This window comes from Netta rufina (assembly GCF_964035555.1).
Source record: "Netta rufina genome assembly, chromosome: 2".
NCBI classification, from domain to species: domain Eukaryota; kingdom Metazoa; phylum Chordata; class Aves; order Anseriformes; family Anatidae; genus Netta; species Netta rufina.
Genome location: NC_140124.1, coordinates 137,306,833 through 137,328,970, shown reverse-complemented (window position 1 = coordinate 137,328,970; position 22,138 = coordinate 137,306,833). Strand labels below are relative to the sequence as shown.

The window sequence follows — 22,138 nt, the reverse complement described above, 5'->3', positions numbered from 1 at the left end:
TTTTTTTTTTTGTGATATATCTTTTTTTTCCAGACTGAAATTGTGGGGAAGAAAGGGAAGGAGATGTTAAATAGAAAATGATTAGAAAACGTTAAGATAGTAGAGGAGGAAAAAGTATTAACTGTATTGGTTTGTTTCTGTGAGCAGTGATACTGTGTTCATTTTTGGGCCCCTCGCTACAAGAAGGACATGGAGGTGCTCAAGAGAGTCCAGAGAAGGGCGACGAAGCTGGTGAGGGGCCTGGAGAACAAGTCCTACGAGGAGCGGCTGAGGGAGCTGGGCTTGTTCAGCCTGGAGAAGAGGAGGCTCAGGGGCGACCTTATCGCTCTTTATAACTACATTAAAGGAGGCTGTAGCGAGGTGGGGTTGCTCTGTTCTCCCCCGCGCCTGGTGACAGGCGTGAGTGGCCCTGAGGCACCGTGATGAAGGCAGTCACGGTGCCTCCCCCCCGCCGCCCCGTCACGGCCGCCATTTCCCGCCGCAGCCCCGGCGGCGGCCTCCGTCCGGCAGGGGCCGCCCGCGCCCCCTCCGCCGCCCCCCGCTGCGTGCCCAGGAGCGGCCGGCGGCCGGCAGGGCAGGTAGCGAGGGGGCTGCGGTGGGGCCTGGGGGGGGAAAGGGGCCGTGTCCGTCGGTCAGGGGGATGGAGAGGGACCGGCGGTGTCCGTCGGTCTGTCCGGGGAGGGATCCGCCCGGGTGGGCGCCGGGCGGTGGGGAGGGGACGCTGGGGTGGCAGGGGAATGGAGGGGCGCTGTGAGGGAGCCGGGGGTGTGAGGGGGGAGCTCGCTGCTCCCTGCAGGTACCTGAAGGGAAGGGGTGGGGAGCTGGGGTCGGGCTCTTCTCACAGATAACCAGTGACAGGACTAGAGGGAATGGCCTCAGGTTGTGCCAGGGGAGGTTCAGGTTGGAAATGAGGAGACATTTCTGTCAGAAAGAGCAGCCAGGCACTGGGACGGGTTGCCCATGGAGGTGGTGGAGTCACCGTCCCTGGGGGTGCTCAAGGAGAGGTTGGACGTGGTGCTTGGGGACACGGCTCAGTGGGTGACATTGGTGGCAGGGGGATGGTTGGACCAGATGATCTTGGAGGTCTCTTCCAACTCCAATGATCCTATGATAAATTAAATCAAAAAGTAACATATTTCTGCCAGAAGTGTTTTTTGTTAGCCAGCCTCAGATTGCCTTCAATGAAGTAATTACTTTTTTTTTTTTTTTTTAAGGGAAATTAAGTAGTTGTCTTTGTTTGTTTTCTAGACAGCAGTAAAGTTTTTGATCAGCTGCTACACAGGAAATTGTGCTGAAAAGATAGGGATAACTCCAGAATTAAAGAGAGGATGAGGAACTAACTAGAGACAACTCGTGGTGAGTAACATTGAGAAGAAAACCATCGAGTCTGGGTATAAAAGGAGATTATAAAATTAGTTATTTGAAGATCCATCTTGAGATTAGTCTTGTTAAATACTTAATAAAGACGTTGATGTAACAATTAAAACCTAAATTTGGTAGTGATGAACAAGCTGGGAGGCACTACACTGGCAATATAGAAGAGGGTAACTGCTATACAGGAAAAAATGGATGATCTTAGGGACTAGAGGATGAAATAAGCATAATAATAACTTAAATAAAATGCAGTAATTTAAAGGACAAGGTTTTGTAGTTGCAAACACAATTTACAGAGAGATTCTTATCATTTTAAAGCAATGCAAATCCAAAATATGTATTGGGTAGTTTCAAAATATGTGATTGTGGAAAAAAGCGAATGCAGACCTGTGGTGAAGGGGAAAAAGAAGTTACTGTTATCTGCGAACAAAATGCTAGAATGTTTCATACACTGCTAAATGTTTTCACGTGAACAGGTGAAGTGGAACAGGTAAAGATAAGCCTAAGATGGGTAGGAAAATGAAGAGTCTATATTGAAAGAAATATTTGGCCTCTTTATCTTTGCAGAACAGAGGCCTTTTTTGCTTTCTGTTGAAACATCAAGGTAAACATGGTAAAGGGAATAAATTGAGCTTAAGAATAGTGTTGATACGTGAATAATTTAACATAGATTGTACAACGAATAATGTGTGAGCATTTCTAGCCATCAGAGCACTGATGTTCAGGAGCATCCTTCCCAAAGATCAAGGAGGAGCAAGAACCCTACAAGTATTTTAGCTGGAAAGTGACTGGTTTGTAAATGTAATTGGTTTTGCTTGCTGCAGGAGGGGGCTAAGCTTAGTGTTATCTGTAGGCATTAGGTCTGTTTTTCTTCTTTGTTTTGTTTGTAAAATATTTTATTAACAAGGACTTGTTAAATGTGATTTTTAGAAGAAATATTTCTACTAATGTTTGCATTCTGTCTAGTAGAATTGACAGTCAGAAAATGTCACGGGCTGATTGCCCTGTTTTTGAGTTCTGAAGATGGTATCGGAGAGTAAACTGAGTCAAAGCCTGAAGCATGGTGTCTGCATCTGCTGTCTTCCTTCCCGAGGAGCAATAGGTTTTCTCTCAGCAGGTTTTGGTATCCTACATGTTAGAGTTGCCTCATCAGCAAGAGTGAGGGATTCCAAGTGATGCCTTAAGCTGACTGCTGCATTCCAGCTGTTGGTTGTCTCCCCCATGGTCTCGCTTGTACTCCGCTGCCGGATGTGTCGGTTCATGTGGACATAAAGTATTTCAGAGGGCGTTTCTCTATACACTTATGAAATACAGGATCCCAGATGCAGTCAGCTTTGTGTGAGACCATTCATAGTGTGCCATCAGTGTAGGTGACCAGCTGACAAGCATGCCTTGAGTGCAACCAAACTGCAGTTGTTGGTAATTATTTGTCATTTACTGACGTTCTGCTGCCATTTATGTCAAATACCACAAATGCTGAAATGCTCAGGTTTGCTTTACTGTTTAATGATGATGCTCACTAAGCGTTTCAGGTTGGTTTTCATTTGTTTTACCATTTAAAGGTAATGTTTTCTAAGTAGGTGGGGAACAAGTTTTACTCTGGTCTCATGCAGTACCTCATAGAAGCCATATGTGTACTGTAGGGCTTAGTCATTTGAAATGTTATCAAGAGTAGAAGACAGAAATGCCACTTGGAAAAGTAGCATAGCTGTATAATTAAAACCAGAATCTTAAGTGGAACAGAGCTGTGGAAACACCAGCTCAACACATTTCTCCCATCCAGTTAACACAGCTACATCACTAGAATTTTACAACATAAAGGAATAAATGTTTTAATGTGCGTTGATGGTATCATATTCCCCAGTGTGCTCAAGACCTCTTACAGCATCAGATCAGCATAATGCGTGGGGATAAAGGGCAGCCACAGGCTTCAGGAAAGGCTTCTGGTTTCTTGTTTTCCCATGGGTGGTCTAGAATGTTTGTCTGTCTTCTTCACCAGAGAGGTGCAGAGAGAGGTGTATACCCATCACTGCTGTGCCCTCATTTGTTAGGGGATGGTTTTGCCTGAGACCAGACATATTTTTAGAGGTTTGATATGTTTAAGGCTAGTTAGCTTCTGCTGTGGAGTACTGAGGAGCGTTGTAGATGCAGGTGATGGGTTTTATATGTTACTGGGGTTTTCAGGAAGCATTAAAAAAATTATCAGAAACTTTTAAGGATAGTAGTCACTTAGAGCACAAAAAAAAAAGTCTCTTTATATGCAGAAATGGTTGTGTTGAAAATTTAAAAAGAGGCAAAAATAAATGCCCAAAGCAAGGAAGGGGGCAAAAGGGGGACACATGAGCTTCAGTGTGCATAAAGGTAAGGTGATGGCTTGAGTAGAATAATCTGAACTGTGTTTATGTGCTGCTGAACTCATGACCGAAGTGGCAGCTGCCACTCAAGAAAAAGCTTCTTGGAGAAGTCTCTTCCCAAGAGGCTTCTCTGGTTGCCGCTGTTGAAATCAGAGTGCTGAGTGGGCATTTTTATGAACTTAGGATCAGTCTTTTCAGTGGAAGGGGTTTAGTTCTGCAGGGTTCTGTTCTGGGTTCTAAACTTGGCGTAGAAAAGGCAGTGAGCAGCAAGGTGATAGTGTTTGCTGATGACAGGAGCAGTAAAGATAAGGTCAGCTGTGAAAAACTGCAGATTGACCCTGTAAAACTCAGTAAGCAGACAATATCAGAGCACAGGAAATCCAGTACAGGTATGCAGAGCGATTCAAATAGGTAGGGTAAAAAGATTCCTGAGCCCTCTGTGAAATCGTGGGCTTTCAGTAATGAGCAATGTTTTGTAATTATGGCAAATGGTTCCATTAAAATGTACCCATAGATAATGCAGACAGAAAGGTAAATCAAATAGTAACTGTTATTGGGAAAAATATAAAAACAAACAAAAAATCTTTTTGTGTGATTGTGTTAATCTGTGGTTCAGATTAACCTCAAAGACTGTGTGCAGTTCCACAGCCTCCGTCCCCCATCTCAGAAAGTACATAGTAAAAAATCATACTGCATTGATGGAGATGTAGAATATGTGGAACAAATAAATACATCAGTTAACAATTTAGCTTTTGATAAACTGTTTTTTTGATTTACTGTGTGAACTTGAAAATTCGAAGCAGAAATATCTGTATCCAGAGTCATAGCAAAGAGTAACGTATCTGACAGCAACTTGGCTTGTCACTGGTATTAGTTGTTGATACAAAAGCGTAAGCTGTAGTGAACAAGGAGCACAACAGAGTATTTTAGAAGGAGATTCCAATAATCTGTTATATATAAATGATGTACAAAGTTAGGAGACTTCTGCTCTTTAACGTGACCTGCTTCTGTTCACTAGCCATTCAGATGGATTTGATGATGCATGCGTTACAAAGGTCATGTCCTCAAAGGTTACATATTGCTAATACACACAGGATAAATAAAATTATTTTATAAGAAATAAAATAAGAGAATATAGACTATATAGTAATAAGTGGTTTAGTGGCAGCTTCTCGATTGTCAGTTTGCTTTGTTGCTGGAATAAAGCTGATGAAGCTGTGTCTTCTGGCAATTCCTGCTGGAGGCGGGAGGTTTCCCATTTTAGTGAACTTGTCAAACCTGCCATTATCAGAGTTATCGTGTGTCTCAGTAAGGACTTTTTTCTTCTTCATGGAACAGGCATAAATGCAGGAAAAAAAAAATTATCTTCAGAAATCAAGATTTATACTGAAGTCCTCATTTTGCTAATGTAAGATCAGTGCTAAACAAAGATTTGCTGTCTGTGTGACACAGGAACAACAGTTTGGATTTCAGAATTAATTTTTATCAAGTTTTCAGGCCTTCCATCATTTCTCTTCAATCTCTCTCTTCAGAAGCCACCTGGACTTGGTCCTGGACTCTGGGTGTCCCTTGTTGCGCAGAGGGACTGACCAGATGGCCTCCAGAGGTCCCTGCCAGCCTCAGCTTCTCTGTGATTGTGTTTTTCCTTCTCAGGTGATCAGAAAACGCCATAAAATCTAGAAAAACTAGTCTGCGTGGGTCTAGTTACCATCTCGTTTACTTCAGTCGAAGAGGAATCTGTCGGTCCACATGGTGGCAGTATTCTTCTAGATAAAAGTGGTGCTCGCACATCTGCAGCTTGCAGCTAGTCAGTCCACTTGTTAACGGTGTCTTGGTGCTCACTCAGAGCTGCTTTCTGTTCCAGAAGACTCTTTCAAGATCTGCAACGAATATAAACTTCGGTCAGAGTGGAACAAATTCTCTCTAGTTTGTTTAAAAAAATTAAGAAAAAACTGCGATGAATTTTAAGATTTTCTTGATTGACCTACATTAGCACCCCACGTTCCCAGCAGAACCAAAGAAGGGATTTGGATAAAGGTTTCTGGAGAAGTTGATAATTATGACCAATGTGAGGGATTCAGTGACTTCCTATAAAAGCAGGTGTATCCACACCGACCACGAGGATCAAGGAAATACTGAAGTTGCTTTAGTGATTCACCTGAGGTGGTTGTGGGGTGTTAGTTATAGCACATCTGTTTCTAACTACTGTGAATTTCCTTTCCACCCGAATAGTTCTTCCACAGAAGATAAAAAGACAAAAATGAGCAAGGTTCAGAAATACTTAACTGCGCATTTGATAGGAGTGCACTGAGACGTGTAATGCAATTGAACTGCCAGTTGAGTCCAGAAAGGAAAAGACATCTGTGAATCTGCTTGTCGATAAAGGTATTTGGAAAGAACGAGCTCTTCCCTATCGCTCCCTTACTCCGTGTGCATCGATACACAATGACTGTTCTGTGTTATCAGGGGAGGCGTTTTACAGCCCTGAATTGGCAATTGAGCTCCTGTTTATTTTTTTATCTCTTAATGTTGACGTGCTGTACAATGACGAGCAAAGTTCTCGGGTTTTAATGCCATTATCTACTGATCCGTACAAAAGTGATAATTCTGTTATTTTTTCCATTCTTCTCTTTCATCTCCACGTGCCCTGGCTAGAAAGAGAAAAAGGAGAGGTAGGTCTGAAGAGCCTGCTGTGATACCTGAAGTGTAGGAACTACTGAAAAAATAACCAAAGAAGGGAAAATGTCACATAATGCTGTACTGATCTGCTCTGCTGCTTTTTGCAGCAGATCCCTGTTAGTGGAGAAATAAAACTCTAACCCACTTGGACTGAACAGCTGAAGATTTTTAGGAGAAGATACAGAGCTGTTGGTGGAGCTCTGTGTAGATAGTGGTGGCCTTTCCTAAAAAATGATGGTAATTGATCAGATGATTTTTTTTTACTATTTTACTTTTTTTATGTTTTTTTTTTTACATTTATTCAGTTAAGTGACTTGTGTCTTAGCCTCCATGTAAAACAGGTGTGCACGAAAGCTTAGCAAGGATTTTCTCCCCCAGCCTACCCAGAAAAGGAGTCAGAACAATATTGTTGGGCTTTACAGTTCACCAGGATACATGAGCAGTTCAGAGGATACTTGAGCAAGGTAGTCAGTTTTGTTGTTGTTACGATTAAATAATATATTTTTAAAAATGTTACCATGTATCCCCAAAAACAGTTTGTGTAATTTTTAAGGTTACTGTTCTATTTGAGGGGAAACTTTGGCCTCAGAGAGTAGGGGCTGACAGTTGAAGCAAAGCACTCAAGCTGGGCCCTTTCTCATTCATATAAAAACGAGAGGAAGAGCTCAGCGAGCCACTGCCACTTTGTAATGTATTACAAAAAGAGGAAGCTGCCTGTCATCAGGGAGCTGGCAATGCAGGGTGCGTGCTGTGTTTTGCTGGGGGAGGTGGGTTTAGTCCCTGATTTTGTTTTAGGTTTCCATTTATTGTTGGTGGCAGTTCCTCTGGAGGAAATCTGGCTGATGTTTGGGTTCTAGATGTCAACGTGTCTCCCAATATGGGGAAGTCTCAGCTGGTGTGTGATCTGATGGTGTGCCATCGATCCGAGGCGTTCATTAAGAACAGCGACCCTCACGTCAGTTTTTCTGAACGTTCTTGGAAATTCTGTCATTTTGCAGAGCTGGTAAATCATGGAGCAGTGCCTGTGTGAGGAACTGCAGCTCATCAAGCCCACCAATATTTCTGTGGTGGAGAGACTCCAGTACCATTAGTGAATCTGTCTCATAAGCAATCTGGCTCCTTTTCCAGGAGCTCTTTGGCGAGTGTTGAACTCGGTGAGAAGGCAGAGGCAAAACCACGCATTCAGTGTAAAATAAAACCATGCACGGTTAGTGCAAATTGAGGGGTAGCTTAAGCAGTAACAAAACTCACATCTCGCTCTAGGTTTTGAATTCTTCAAGATGACTCCTGGCTTTGGCTTCCACAGGTTTGAGCACGTTAGACAATGTGTGTACCACAGCACTAGGGGGTAGACAGCTGACTTCTAATAGATAAAAGTGGATTATTATCACTTAATAAAAGCATTCCTGTTGAAAACAGAACAGTTTGGTTTTCTCAGGCTGTACCAAACAGCATGTATCACTGAAGAACTGGCTTACTGCAAAATGTCTAAAATCATTAATAAAATTATACGGTGCTTGGGCAACATCCATATTGGGTAAATTAAGGGAAAATGTATTCTTATATTACACTTTCCTAGCAGAAATTCCTCTTGCTTGGGAGAACATACTTGAATTTTTTCTTGAAGCTAATTTACTGTCACAGTGACAAGTTATTAACAGTGAAACTTTTTTTTTTTCCCTAAGTGTGCAATGTAAAAGATAGGTTCTCAGAAGATAGCACTGCAGTTTTAGGAGCAGTCCTTTACTGAGCCAAATTAATTGAACTCCAGCAGCAGTAATTTGTAGGGCTATTCAGGCCGCTCCTTTTGCGATGCTTTAGTGTCTCCTTACCGAGTAATGTGAGGCCCTTTGTGACATTAGTGCCTGATGGGAGGTGCACCAGCTCCTGGAAGGATGCAGGCTTCTTTCTGCCTCACCTTCAGAAGCAATGTGAAGAGAACGGATGGGATGCTTTGGATTTTTTTTTTTCTAAATACACTTAATTAGGTATTCATTGCAATAAGAACGTTTTTATACATACTGGGGATTTAAATGTAATCAGTTTGCTCATTCAGAAATTTCTAATTAAGTCGACTGTTGTAAATTTTTTTTCTGAGCCTTGTTAGGAAATTCTGCAAAATCAGATTACATTTGAGGCAGGACTACATTTATTTGGGGACTGGCATTTTAAAGACGGTGCAGTTCATCTTCGTGTGCAGCTCCTATCTGGCATGTATTAGGCAGCCATGTGTAAAACAGAATCGTGTGTGTGCAAAAACCTTTTTTAATCACAAAGCTGAATCGACCCAGATGGAACCGATTCCTTGTGAATGCGTTTGTTTAGTCCACAGCCTTCAAGCATTAGGAAGGAGGATTTGTTGTTGCTTTATAATTCTTTACTAAGGTTTTGTTTTAGTCTTGTGCACTTCAGTGATGAATTCTAGAACATTTCAGTGATGATAAATTCCGAATTGGAGATGTTTTCAGTTAAACCTCATGATACCTGCTAATCTTCCTGCTTCCTCTCCCGAGAAGACAAGGTGGTGGAGGTTTTGTTCTGCTGCCGTTAGCTGCTGTTTCGTCACCGTTGTATGAGAAGTGACAGGAAATTCTGCAGGGCTTTACCAGGCCCACACATCTGGTACGAAAACATAAACCGAAGTTTACATTTACCAGAGCATCCCATCAAGTTTCTCAAATAGCATGCTTTGCTTCCAGGCTAATATTCTGCTGTTGATTTATGCTAGGCCTTTTTTTAATTTATTAAGCAGGATTAAGCACTCAAATACCACTTCATAAGCAAGCCGTGGTCTTTTTTATCAAGTACAAGGAGGGCTTTATGCTGTTACTATGCTTGAGCGTCGGAGGTTTCAAAGTTATTTATGGTTTTGCTGCTTTAGGGGAGATTAAGTGCAGAACGTAAAGGTGTCAGTCACATCATACAAAAATTGGGCCTGATTTTTTTCTCAGCAAGGACTGGACTATTGGAGTTGAAGAAGCACTCTCATGTCATTTATGATTTGGGTAGAAAGTGGGCGAGAAAATTGAACTTGCTGCCAAGTGGGAAGCCTAGCTTTGCAACAGCCAAGGTTTTGTAACATACTCATTGAAGATACAGGTATGTTGGCCCTTCTTTCTCTGTAGGATTGTAAGAAATCTGTGTGTGTCTGAAATAACACTCTTCTTGCATGAAACGTTTTATGCTGTGCTGGTGAACTTTTGCTATTGGAGATGGTTGTGGGAAAGGGTGCTTGGGCCAGCGATACACCACTGCTTGCTCAAAAACACCCTTAGAGCCTAGGGGAATGTGCTCTGTCTAAAATCATTCCTTATACAGATACCAGGACGTAGAAGTTAATTCCCATCTCTTCTGTGTCCAAGACAGGAAAAAAAAAGTTGTGCATTCCTGCACAGGGAAACTGGGCAGTGCTGATACATGGAGCAGAGTTTGTCCAGATAGGAAATACAAGCTATTAAAGTTTAAATATAAATTATTAACCCCTGCCAGCCCCAAAGCTGTTAATCAGGCCAGTTGTATAAACGTGAAATGACTCCTGTAGGTGCTCTGATCTTGAGTTTGATCTAACACGTGGGGGAAGAGCTGTAAAATCCAGGCTTTATAAACTGTAAAAGAAAATAAAAGAGAGGTTTTAAATCGAATTCTCTGGCTGCTGGCCATGTTTCCGTTCTCGTAGCTGAATGAGTGCACTGGTGTAGAAGGAGACCTTATATAGATGAGAAAATGTAAATCTGCATATAGCGGCCTTGTAAGAGGCTCGTACTGCTAGCCAGAACACAGCTGCACCCTTCACCCAAAATGCCAGCCTTGGTCAAGTGGGAAATCGTTTTTCATGCGAAATTTCATCTTCTGCTCAAAGGTTATCTAGTAAAATTGCTCTTCCTTCCTGTCACTTGAACTGTGTGGTGGCTTTATGGAGATTCCTTTGAAGGGTTTTCACTAGCTTATATGTGATTTTTTTATTTTTTTTTCTTAGAGGCAACGTGAAGCTTTGCTGCCCAGCCTCCTAGATGTTTTCATTTTTTCTTACTGTTGCCTCGTGCACGATGTTCCCATCCTCTTGCATAGTCATTCCTTTTTGTTTTCCTTACTGTTTTCAAGTCATCTTTTCTGTGTCCCATAAATCCACAGCGTCGTCATACCCTCGTTATTTGAATCATCCTTAAAATAGTGTTCTGCAAAACCTAAGTCATGTTTCATAAAATGTCAATAAATCCATTCTGAAATGACATCCATCTTCCTGGTACAGAAAAGGAATTAATCTTTTATGTAATATTAATCCAGAGAAACTGCATTTGTGCTTCTCTGTGGTGGGGTTTTTGAAAGGTGGTTCGTCTCCCTTCTTTCAGGTCAAATCTCCAGTGTTTTATACTTTAATATCAATTCTACCACCTGCCACCTCTTCCTAGGTGAAAGTTACTCACCTGGCTTGCATTTGTGGTAGTGATCTTATCACTTCTCTGTAATAAGTCTGTGCTACAGTTTCCAGAGGTGGGAGGATGAGTAAAAAGAGCTCTTCCCATATTACCAGACAGGAATGCAGCACGTGAAATTAATAGGTAGGACAGGAAGATTTCAGTCAGTTCAAAAACGAGTTTGCGTTCTTGTTTGGGAACCTGAGAAATCTTCCAAATGAATTTTTAAATTTTAAAATGTATTTATTTGCCTGGCTTCCCTGACACTTTCCCCACTTGTTCTTGCAGGTTTGTCATCTGCTCCAGAGAGAATCAGAACCATGTCCTACGTTTTCGTCAACGACTCATCCCAGACAAACGTGCCGCTGCTGCAGGCTTGCATCGATGGAGATTTTAACTATTCCAAACGCCTGCTGGAGAGTGGGTTTGACCCAAATATTCGTGACAGCCGGGGCCGGACTGGCCTTCACCTTGCTGCAGCCAGAGGAAACGTAGATATCTGTCAACTCCTGCACAAATTCGGGGCTGACCTGCTAGCCACCGATTATCAGGGTAACACAGCCCTGCACCTGTGTGGGCACGTGGACACCATCCAGTTCCTGGTTTCTAATGGACTTAAAATTGATATTTGGTAAGTCATTTTTCTCTTTTTTTTTTTTAAACAGCATATATTTTATAATATGTGTTCTGTTCCCAAAGCATTGTGTACAAAACTGCTGTGGCTGCGATGCTCTATGCAGTGCAATTCAATTTTTTTGGAAGATACCACTTAATGAAGACACAAAATAAAAAGGCAGGCAAACAATGAGAGGCCATTCCTGCTGGCCCAGCGCAGCAAGCGAAGCAAATAAAAATAGCAGCTGCTGGTGTGGGCTGCTGTGTCTAATTCTGACTCAGTGATGACATTGCTATCCTGGTTTGGCCAGACAGCCAGGTGTGGGTGGTTGGCACCAAAGAAGAAAATCACATCGACTGCTTGAAAAGAATTTTCTCCGCCGCAGTTCTATTGTTTTAACTGTTGCACTGTATACGACAAAGAAAATACAGTGGATGTGTACCAGTTCATTCCCATACCCCTTGGTGACAATGCTTCCTTTCAGTGGTTTCAAACCCTCAAAATGTGTGACTCAACCCTCCTTTTAAATATTGTTCTTTTTAAATATTGTATTTTCTTGCCTTCTGGCTTCCAGCAGCTGGCGGATGCCGGTGCTCAGATGCAAGCTCTCCAGCTACAAAACAGCGAGCTGTTTCGCTGCACTAACTGAATTATTTTGTTTGTGGAACTTTCTGCATATTTACAGGGCATGCAAAAAAGTTTGTGAAACTTCAGAACCTTTGAGGTTTGTGTTTTTTTATCTGTTCCCTTTTCACTTGTCCCTCATTAGTGCTTTCAGCTAGTTATTGGCAGACCAGATTCTTCATGGGTTGTGTTTTGATTTTTGTTTTTGTTTTTTTCTTGCTTCGAGCAACTCTGGTGAAAATCCCTAGTCTGAATGCAGCTCTGGTCCTAGTCAGTGTTTAAAAGAAGCAGAAGGACCATCTGTATTTTATTTCATTTTTGCCTCATGTCCTCATACCCACATGGAAAAAGGAGCTATGAAGAAACAGATTGCACAATTCCTTCTTGAAATCAAGCTTAATCTCCAGCATTGCCATAAATCCATGCTTTTTGTTACAATACCCAGGGTTTGCAATTAAATTAGAGTACTAGGAATTTTGATTTTATTTGGAGGAAAAGGAGTTGTGCTATTTCAAACCTAAATATACCAATACTCTTCTACAGTCAATTATGGTATCACTTTTATAGATGGAAATGACAGAAAATAGTTCTGGGTAGTGAATTTTACGCTGTGTGTTATGTGATCTTGCTACAAAATTCGTGTTTTAAGATTTTCTTTTCTTCTCGTGCCCATTCGTGGCATTACTTTAGCAATCACCAAGGTGCAACACCGCTTGTCCTTGCAAAACGAAGGGGTGTAAATAAAGATGTAATTAGACTGCTGGAATCTTTAGAGGAGCAAGAGGTGAAGGGATTCAACAGAGGAGCTCACTCGAAGCTGGAAACGATGCAGACTGCTGAAAGTGAAAGGTATTTACAAAACAAAGAGAATTATTGGAAATTATGTATGTGTATAATATATCTTTACTAATGTGCTTATTGCTCTGAGATTTTTATGATTCAGCTTGCTTGCGTGTTCCTCAGAGCAGGTAATACCAAATTCGTCCTGGTATTATCAGATCAAATCTTAGAATCTAGCAAAATCTCTTTAGATAGGTCAAATGTAAGGGGGAATAAAGGACTTTTTCTAATCAAAATTCTCATTTTATGGTGGATTTTTTTTTAAAAATAACTCATTTTCTGTTACAGACACAAAAAAACATATATATTCTGCCATTTATCGTGAAGTCAAAGGGAAAATGAGGTGAAATGTGAAATGCCAGTATCACACACTGGCCTAACATGCTTTCGGTAAGATGGTCTGGTGCGAGGTGTCCCTGCCCATGGCATGGGGGTGGAACCAGGTGGATTTTAAAGTCCCTTCCCACCTAACCCATTCTGTGATTTGGATGAGACTTGCTAGTTTCAGAGAGACTGATTCTCTCACAAAAACCCTTGAATTGCTGATGAACACGACAGAACATGGGACTGAGCTTAAACATGCAGCAGTACTCTCCAGTACTGCTTTTTTCATATATCTGAAAGAAGATAGCAACGTTGTTTTGAATACTTGCTCTCATGCTGAATTTATTTAAATTTATGGTTTTTAATACTGTCTAGTAATGGTGATGAATTACAACCACTGGGGTTTTATATCAGAAAAAACACGGAGTTCTGTCTCATTGGGTTTGTTCCATTTGCGTCAAAACGTGCGTAGCCTTCACTGCAGGGGAAAATAAAGCTATCTGGACGGGGTTGTTATCTAAGTGGAGCAAACACAAGAGTTGAAACCAACAAATTTACAGAAATCATGCAAAATACTCCCTGAGAGCAGAGTGGAAGATCTTTCCCACTCATCAGGTCACCCTGCTCGTCAGAGAGACTGCTTTGAGCCCTGAAACACAAAACTTAATAGTGTCCAAAGTGTTTATGTGAAGTATTGGATGTTCTGCAGATTCTTTCTAACTTCCTAAATTTTGCTGAAAGCTGTTTGTCACACGGGCTGCCACCCCAATACACACGGACTGAAGCTCAGCCCCATGAAAATGACCCTTTTTGATAGTGTCCCTTTAATGAAGGGAGCTTCCTTTCTGTTATTTGACCTTCATAAATGTTACATTGTTTAGCTTGGCAAGGAAGTCAGCAATGCTCCTTGGGGAGAGGCACACAGACATATAAACAGTGCACTACCCAGCTTGTTTGTGAACATGTTTAAAATGTCTGAAATATATTATATTTAGCATAACAAACAACAGATGCCTACAGCAGCACAAGCAAGTGAGCTTGTGGCTGTTTGCTCTGTAAATAAATAATGCCTTTGGAGCAGTTGTCTTTTCAGACCTCCACAGTTTCACTCCTCCCCCTTTGTATTTTTTTTTTCCACGTTTTAGCTAAATTTTGTTAAGATGAATGACTTCTAACCTCCCTCCCCAATCTTTGCATTGTATATGACCCCATGGAAAATAAATACTCTTCCTGAAAACCGTCAGCTTCCCTTTTGAAGAGCGGTGTCTGATTTAAGGTTTCTGCTTCTTATCTCACACGGTTGCTGCAGATCTGGAAGCAGAGACCCAAAGTAGGTTCCCAAATGGGATTTCTTTTCTCTGCCGGGAGGCAGAGCTCTCCCCCTGTGGCCCAGCAGAGGTGACCTGTCCCTCTGCACAGCCCAGCATGCCCACAAGTGCAGCCAAAGGTGAATTTCCACATTGTGTTGGGAACAGGAGCAGCCACCTGCACTACGTGGCACAAGCTCTTGTGTAGGACGCATCCCTGCGGCACCATTTTTCAAGGAGATGTAATTTGTCATAAGGAAAATATCTTGAATATCATTGCTTTTAATTGGGCTGCTATACAAAATACCAAAGCGTTTTCTCTCTACCCTTTTCTATTTAATGAGCAAGCATGTGACCTTTTCACTTAAATCACGTTGCACCTTTATTTAACCTTTCTGTGGTTACGTATTAACTAGTTAGTGCTTAATGAGTGAGTAGTGCTGTTTTCACCAGTGGCTGTCTTCTGTTGAACCCTTTGTTTTGCTTGGGAAATCAGAATGTGCAAGGAAGATGACTAAGTCCTGCAGCTATGGACAAGCTAAAATAGCTTTAGAGCAAAGTAAATATTTTAAAAGCAAAAAAGGCAAGCTGTTTAACAGGCAGTTTCTGAAATTTTCTGCCCATGATGCTGCAATACTTCAGTAAGCTAGGGGAGTTCAGGTTAATTACTCATCTATGCCCATGCTTCTTAAGAAGAAAAAAGACGTGGCATGACATTTTTCTGTGGTGCAAGCTTAGAAGAGAGATTCATAACTGAGACCTTTTTCTGCTAACTCATTTGTCAATTGTCACCAAAACCAATAGCATTTATGCAATTAGTTTTGATTTGCAAATTGGTTTTCCCTGCAATGTTTTCTTCTCATATTGCTGGAGGAGATGCCTAGGAATCTGGTAACTGAAAGCAATTAGAAGGGGGGGAAAATGTTTTTCTTTTCTGCTTACCTTCTGCTTTGACATCACCGGGTGCACAGGCAGTTTCACCATTTCCTCTCCGTGCTTGTCAGAGCATGATCCTGTAAACACTGGTGTGTGCAGTCTCACTCAAGCGAGAAGTAGTGGGGCTGTGCAGATGGCTAAAAATCTGCATAACTGAAATCAAGTGATGAGAACGCTTTCCTGTTCTTACCGAGGTCTCTCATACACCAACAGAGGGATAGTTTCCTACTATAAACCCCTCGTGAAACCAGCGAGATAGAGAGGAGGATAGAAGGAGCCATGCAGTGTTTAAGGCAACTTGCATTTTTTTTTCTAATTATGATTCATGGTCAATCTATCATTCTGATTTTTCTCACTTGAAAGTGAGAGTTTCACTCCCTAATTTATATAAAATTTAATATAAAAAAAAAGTCTGACAATTTAAGGGGCCTGAAGGATTGAGAGTGGCATGCTAAGGCAGCAGAGCAGCTGCTGAGTGCCATGTGGCAAAAAAACTACAGAGATGCTGATTTAGCTCAACAATCAGAAAGTTTCTGATTTATTTTTTTTATGTAAATGGATTGTTTTCTCTATTTTAAAGCTAGAGAAGAAGCCTCTAACAAAGAAATGCAGGAGAGCAATAAAGATCTCCACGTAGTTCAGGATCTAAATTATACCGGTCGTAGTTTCCATTTTGTTCGGCAGAGTTTACTTTTAAATTGCAATTTGTTTTTATTAACGAGAGCTGTGCCCCTTGAGGTTTTAGCTCACGCTCCATTAAATTTTACAAAGCTGTGCTGAGCAGGAGTTCCGCTGACTGACTTCTGAAGGCTCCTAGGTGGCAAGGCTGCAAGCTCAGAGCAGCTGTACAGATACAAGTAGCACTCTCCTTACGCCAGTTAATAAACCATCCTTTCAATTAACTTCAGTTTAGAGTTAGGAGCCTTTTCCTGATCTGCTTTTGTCTTGATTTAGCCGAGGCAATGCGGTAAATCTGCAGGTGGGTTTAGTTTTTAATTTAGAGTGTTTCAGTTGCTCTGAGTAGGATTACTGTCATACTTAAAGGTGAATTCTTTTGCTCTGATGTATTTTTAACTTTAATCCTTTGTAGTGCGATGGAAAGCCATTCCCTCCTTAATCCAAACCTCCAGCAAGGGGAAGGAGTTCTTTCCAGTTTCCGCACGACATGGCAAGAGTTCGTGGAAGACCTGGGCTTCTGGCGGGTGCTGCTCCTGATCATTGTCATTGCCCTGCTGTCTCTTGGAATAGCATACTACGTTAGCGGGGTGCTTCCTTTTGTAGAAAATCAGCCTGAACTGGTGCACTGAAGCAAATGAAAAGGAGCGCACTGCTCTTTTCCCTGTTGTCGTCTCATTTTGAACATCTCGGAGTTTTTCTCTCGGTGCAGGCAGTGGCAGCTGTGCATACGGTTTTCCTTTTATACTTAGCATTAACCCCTTTGGAAGAGGAATTAATTCATTTCAAGTAAAACACTAAATTCGAAAGCATTCCTAACCTACCTCTGACTTAACTTGCAAGCAAGATGTAGAGGTAATCCTCTCTGTTGATAAAATACTACGATTAGAAAGGGTCTTTCATAATGCACATTAAATTCCTGAGCATGAAAAATGTAACCTAGCACAGAACCAAGTTTGATTTGTAATCCGTATGAAGAGAGGTAAATCTCTTCTTGCGTAATCTTGCGTGTGCTGGAGTTGAAAGAAAAATGCTCTTAAAGGTCCCCTAGAAATCGGAATAAAATAATAATGCATTCTGATATATAGACAGTAATAAGCTCTGTGTTTGTAGTTCTTTCAGTGCTTTCCCCTAGTTCCATATCTGCTCGTTTATAAGAAAAAGAATGAGAAATAGTTCAAACCTTATTACATCTTTAATGTATAGCTCACTCCTTTATTTATTAGGTTAGCGTAGTGTTTCTTCCCCAGATTAAATTGATGTTGTTAATATCTGTCTGAAGTAATTTTAGTAGAACAAAGCTGGTTGTAGTGCTTTGGAAGTAAAATTGTTTCAGCCTCTAGGGTGAAAATTTTGCCTTTTTGCTGGAATATTACTAAGCAAACCTTTATTTGTAAGGGTGGATACAAAGTGATGTTGGTGTTCTGCTCTGTATATACTAATTCTGTAAGACCACTGTATTTGTGAAATGTGTTATGAAGGATAACCCTTTTTCCTCCACAAGGACCACATCGCACCATAAAATTGAATCATTTTCACATTTGTGGAAAGGACCTGATTGACTGGAATTCCTTTCTAGAATTACTTTCGATGTCAGTTCTTTTCAGACATCACTTACACGTTTATAAAGTACTTTGAGTATGCAGAATAAAAATATTTAAAACGTTTATATTTAGGAATATTGTATGAAATGAGATCCTATCCCATTCTGTACTTGAGCTGTGAAATCCTGTGTTTATAAGTAACCTAGGGACATGAAACACTCTTTCATGAAGGCTAGGATGGATGGTAATACACAGTAGTTGCAGGTTTTTCAAAGAAAGCAGATTCTCTCCTTCCAGGCTGATTAGCTATCTAACTCCCTTAGTTGCTATTGCATTGAAAATCCCCCTGGATTTGAATTCTGCAAAACTAATGATTTTTTTTTAACCTAACCACTCCAAAATTGTTGCTAAATAGCATCAAACATTTATAAAGTTATAAATTGCAATAAGTTTTGCTAGAATTAATTACATCTCTCTGTTCTGCTACCATGTACGTTTTTCTTTCTTGTGCATGGGTTTGAGTGAAGAGGATTGTTGTCTGCTTTGCTGTGTGACAGGGGCTTCGCTAATGTGGGCCCCATTCTAAATTGCATCTGAATAATTCTTGATCTCATTTCTTTAGCTAGACATTAATGAAACAATACTTCCCTAGCAGCTGGGAAGCCTCTTAAAATAAACAACAACAAAACAGAGCCTGCTCTTCTTCTGAATATTTCAATTATTGTACATATGTTTGTGAACAGAAATAAAAACTCATATCTAAAATACAGTTACTTTTCTGGATAAGTACACTTCTGTTTATGATGCTCTGTATCCTGAATAATTGCTGTCTTTCAATATGTATTCTCTGTGTAATTTGTAATTGTATTCTCAGTACGGGTGAATGCCAGAAATAAATACATGTAGTAAATATGTTTTGGTTTATCATTACATTACGTTGTAATCCTATTTTACTGAGGATTTTTTGATGGTTTGCACTGATAATAAGCATTTCAGAAGCAGGGAGGTTCTGCCCCAGAGAAATGGAAGCACACTATTGGCCTGAATGAGGTTTTAGAGCGCAGTTTCTTCAGATTTGCCTGCTTTATTTTCAGTGTTGTTTTTGCACCACTCTATCTCTCATCTAAGATTTCAAGTATCGAACATATCATCTAAAGGCCCCTTGAGATTTAAGACTACCTATGAGGGAGGGTGCGAAATAAAACCAAGAAAAGCAATCTTGATGGTAATGACTGCTACTCTGAAATACCGATGTGATAAACATCTGGCTAAAAGAGAATTTTGCTCTGTATACACCTCTGTTACTGAAAAAAAGGACAGCCATACCTTTTAATATGTCTATAACAGCTTCCTTTTCACAGGTTGATAGTAAAGAATGAATCCTGTACACTAGGTTTCAAGGAATGCAATCTGTCTTTCTCACAGGACCAGAAAGAGGACCTTAACTTACTTCCTCTTGAAGTTGTCATAGGGAGTTTCACAGTTTCTGCATAACGACAGGAATCAGTTTAGATTGTCTGCAGGTCAGTAAGATTTCCTTTATTGTTTATTATTATATCCAGATACCTCGATCAAGGAAGCCCGTTTTGGTGGGCACTTTCCAGATACAAAACAGTTTCTTCACTCAAGGTGTTCTCACACTAAAACAGCAGAAGGAAGTAAGAAAAAAAAATCAATCATGGAGTGATTAAGTGATTTTTTTTACAGTGTTGCAAGACAAGTTGGTGAGCAAGATAAAGTCAACTGGAGTGCAAAGTGGAAGCAGTATGACTACTGCACAGTATTTCATACTAGACATGCTCTGGCACTATGAGGTGTATCAGCACAAAAAGCTCATATGAGAGGAGGAACGTGGTTTCATTCTGAAGTATCGAAACAGAAGACCTACGAAGTTCCTGGGTCTGCAGCTGATCTGGAGATTGAGTTTTGCGTTGGTCAGCTAATCTCTCAGCCTGGTTTTCATTTCTTGAGTAAGGAGAAACGATCAACTCACCCGTGTATTGTAGAGGGGCTCGTTAGCTAGGTAGCTCTTTTTCTAACCAGAATATTTCTGGTCATAAGATGTCAGAGAAATGCAAATTAAGTAATTTGCTCAGAAATTCAGTAACATCGTTGTGTAATGCTGTCTCTTATATTCAGAATTTCCAAGTCTAGCAGATACTTAAAATTAACATGCACTTTAACCTTAACGTGGAAATAAAGCATCTTAAAGGCTGTGATTGGATCTGCTTAGATGCAATTGCCTCATGATACCCAAAGTTGCCTATTAACAGAACTGATTTCTTCCTCAGCTGACACACAAGGTAATTTCTGAAGCCAGTTGTTTCTGACATTGTTCCTGTTTCTGAAGCCAGCTCTTTGTTAAATTGTCACTTGATTCACATTTGAATTGGTGATTAAAATAAGTCTTAAATTATCTGAGAATTCTTACGTTAGAAAGCTTTTCCGTCGTTCTGTTTTCTTCCATTTCAACATTAATCTTTGTTAATTGGTTACTTGGGAAACACTTCGTGAAATTCAGTAAGCGATCCATAATCTTGCAGAAATCGTTGCCAGTTGTTACTGCATTTCTCATTCCTTACGTTGGGACTGTCTAGAAGAATTCAAGCACTGCACATTATAATAACCCCGAGTTCTCTGTAAACATGGTAAGTGCCAAAATACTCTTGAATCATCATAAATCTCAAAACTCTTAATATTATAAAAATTGTTTATGGTGACAGGAGAGATAATTCTGTACAAACACTTGCAGGTGGTATGATACATGTATTGTCTTAAAAGTATTCGACTGTTTCAGCTGAATTAGTGCTTCCTGGCATCTTTTGTGCAGAGATTAAAAATACTTCAAAGACGGACACTTAAAATATACATTAGTGGGAAACAAATGCAACTTATTGGTAGTTCTTTACTGTTTGTTGCTGAGCGAAGTGTTCCCAGGGTCATGCTGCCAGTGAAATCCGAGATGAAAACTCAAAGTCTCAGATTGACAGTGAGATTACCTGGTGCAGTCTGTGCTTTTACGCAAAGCAGAACTGGTGCTCTGATGTTGCAGCTGAGGCAGTTTGTGTGCAGAACCCTGAAAAATCTCTACTGTAGGTATTCAGAGTTTGTAAACCACTAAGCTAAGCATTAAACAACCATTATTACCTAATGGCTGTGATGAGACAATTATTGTTCTTCATTAGTGCCAAGGGTATCGGAAATCTATTGGAAATTGCCAGAACTGAAAAGGAAAAATCAGAATTTCTGCTGAAGTCAAAGTGTGAGCAAGTCACTCCTGTGTCTGCCAGTGCCGTGTTCTTTCAGTTTGCGATTTTAAGCTACCTGCTGGGTAAAAATGAGGAGACGTTTGGAGCAGAATTTGTTGTGTAGCATGGTTTGCAGAAAATAGGAGGGAAATGCAATGAGCCAGGACAGCAGCAGGGGAGGCAGAGCAGGGTGATGCCGTTATGAATCACGGCTTAGGAGCCAATCCCAGTGCCTGTAAGAAGTGTGAGGAGGGAGCAGCAATAGCCTCTTAGCAGGGAGAAGGATTTCACCGGCTTGTGATTGCCCCGTTTCGTAGTCCTGCAACCCGAGCTGGCCCTTCTTGACTTTCAGTGTCTGCAGCGCTGCTATTTCAGACAACTGCATGTTTGAATGTGTGCCTGCATTAACAGCTGCTCGCGGGGAAGCCGTGCTGGTTCCTCTTATAGAAGAATCCTTCTGCGCATAGGTTATCAGACGTTTAACCAACTGTGGGCAGAAGCTCCTTGTAAAACACTATTTCTGCTCTGTTAAATTATGATTATCTAAATATCAGAAGGCAGAAATGCTGATGAAGGATCAAGTACATGTAAAAATATCTCATTTTCCATTGCAAAGAAAAAAAAAAGAATAGATAACATTCTCTTAATGCAAAGCAAGAAGAAAATCATAGTAAATTTGTTATGACCTGCAGAAGGTGAAATTCTCATTAAGCCACCTTCCCTAGTGAGAGGACTTTTTCAGGTAACATTATAACCTCTGGCAGGTAAGTTTTCTCGTTGAAAGTGGCGCGGTGTGAAGGCAGTAATGCCTAAAGGTTGCTAAAAATGCTTAAACAGGCATGAAGGCAGCTGTAGCGGCTTAATGAAGCATACACATTGAAACAGAACTAAATAATAAAGATAGCTGACTTCTGGGAGGCCGTGTGAAGTGCTGTGTGCTCTTCCCCATGTCGTTGTCTCCTTGCAGGCTGAGTGCTGGCCTTGCCTGTTGGGTAGAGACACTGAGGTCTGGAGACACCCATAGGTCTAAGCCGTCAAGAACAGCTTCTGTAGTGAGCACAAATAAAAATGAAGTATCTTACTAAAAATCACGTCAGCCTGCGTGGGGACTACTCCATCCTGCCAGATGTTTTGTTACAGAACTGGAGGTTTTCCCATTTATGGTGCTGGTTCGAGGCCTTGTGGCAGCTGATGAACACCAG

At 40.9% G+C, this 22,138-nt stretch overlaps 1 protein-coding gene across 5 annotated transcripts; it reads left to right on the top strand.

Annotated features, from left to right (window-relative positions):
* The first annotated feature begins 525 nt into the window (after positions 1-525).
* Positions 526-18,600, top strand: ANKRD46 (ankyrin repeat domain 46). 5 transcript variants are annotated; one of them, XM_084283255.1, is made up of 7 exons: positions 527-578; positions 1,249-1,356; positions 5,961-6,113; positions 9,359-9,506; positions 11,111-11,453; positions 12,753-12,911; positions 16,560-18,600. In XM_084283255.1, exons 5-7 carry the CDS (start codon positions 11,143-11,145, stop codon positions 16,774-16,776), a joined length of 687 nt encoding a protein of 228 aa, XP_084139381.1. In that variant the 5' UTR covers positions 527-578; positions 1,249-1,356; positions 5,961-6,113; positions 9,359-9,506; positions 11,111-11,142; the 3' UTR covers positions 16,777-18,600. The 5 variants fall into 5 exon arrangements, with proteins under 5 accessions (XP_084139383.1, XP_084139381.1, XP_084139380.1 ...); XM_084283254.1 differs by lacking the exon at positions 5,961-6,113; XM_084283253.1 differs by lacking the exons at positions 5,961-6,113; positions 9,359-9,506.
* The last annotated feature ends 3,538 nt before the right edge of the window (positions 18,601-22,138 follow it).

Excerpts from the sequence above, each read along its gene's own strand:
- ANKRD46 (XM_084283257.1), top strand. The coding sequence starts at position 11,143 with ATGTCCTACGTTTTCGTCAACGACTCATCCCAGACAAACGTGCCGCTG. Across the intron at positions 11,454-12,752 it reads GGACTTAAAATTGATATTTG|CAATCACCAAGGTGCAACAC; the intron begins GTAAGTCATTTT and ends GCATTACTTTAG. Across the intron at positions 12,912-16,559 it reads CAGACTGCTGAAAGTGAAAG|TGCGATGGAAAGCCATTCCC; the intron begins GTATTTACAAAA and ends AATCCTTTGTAG.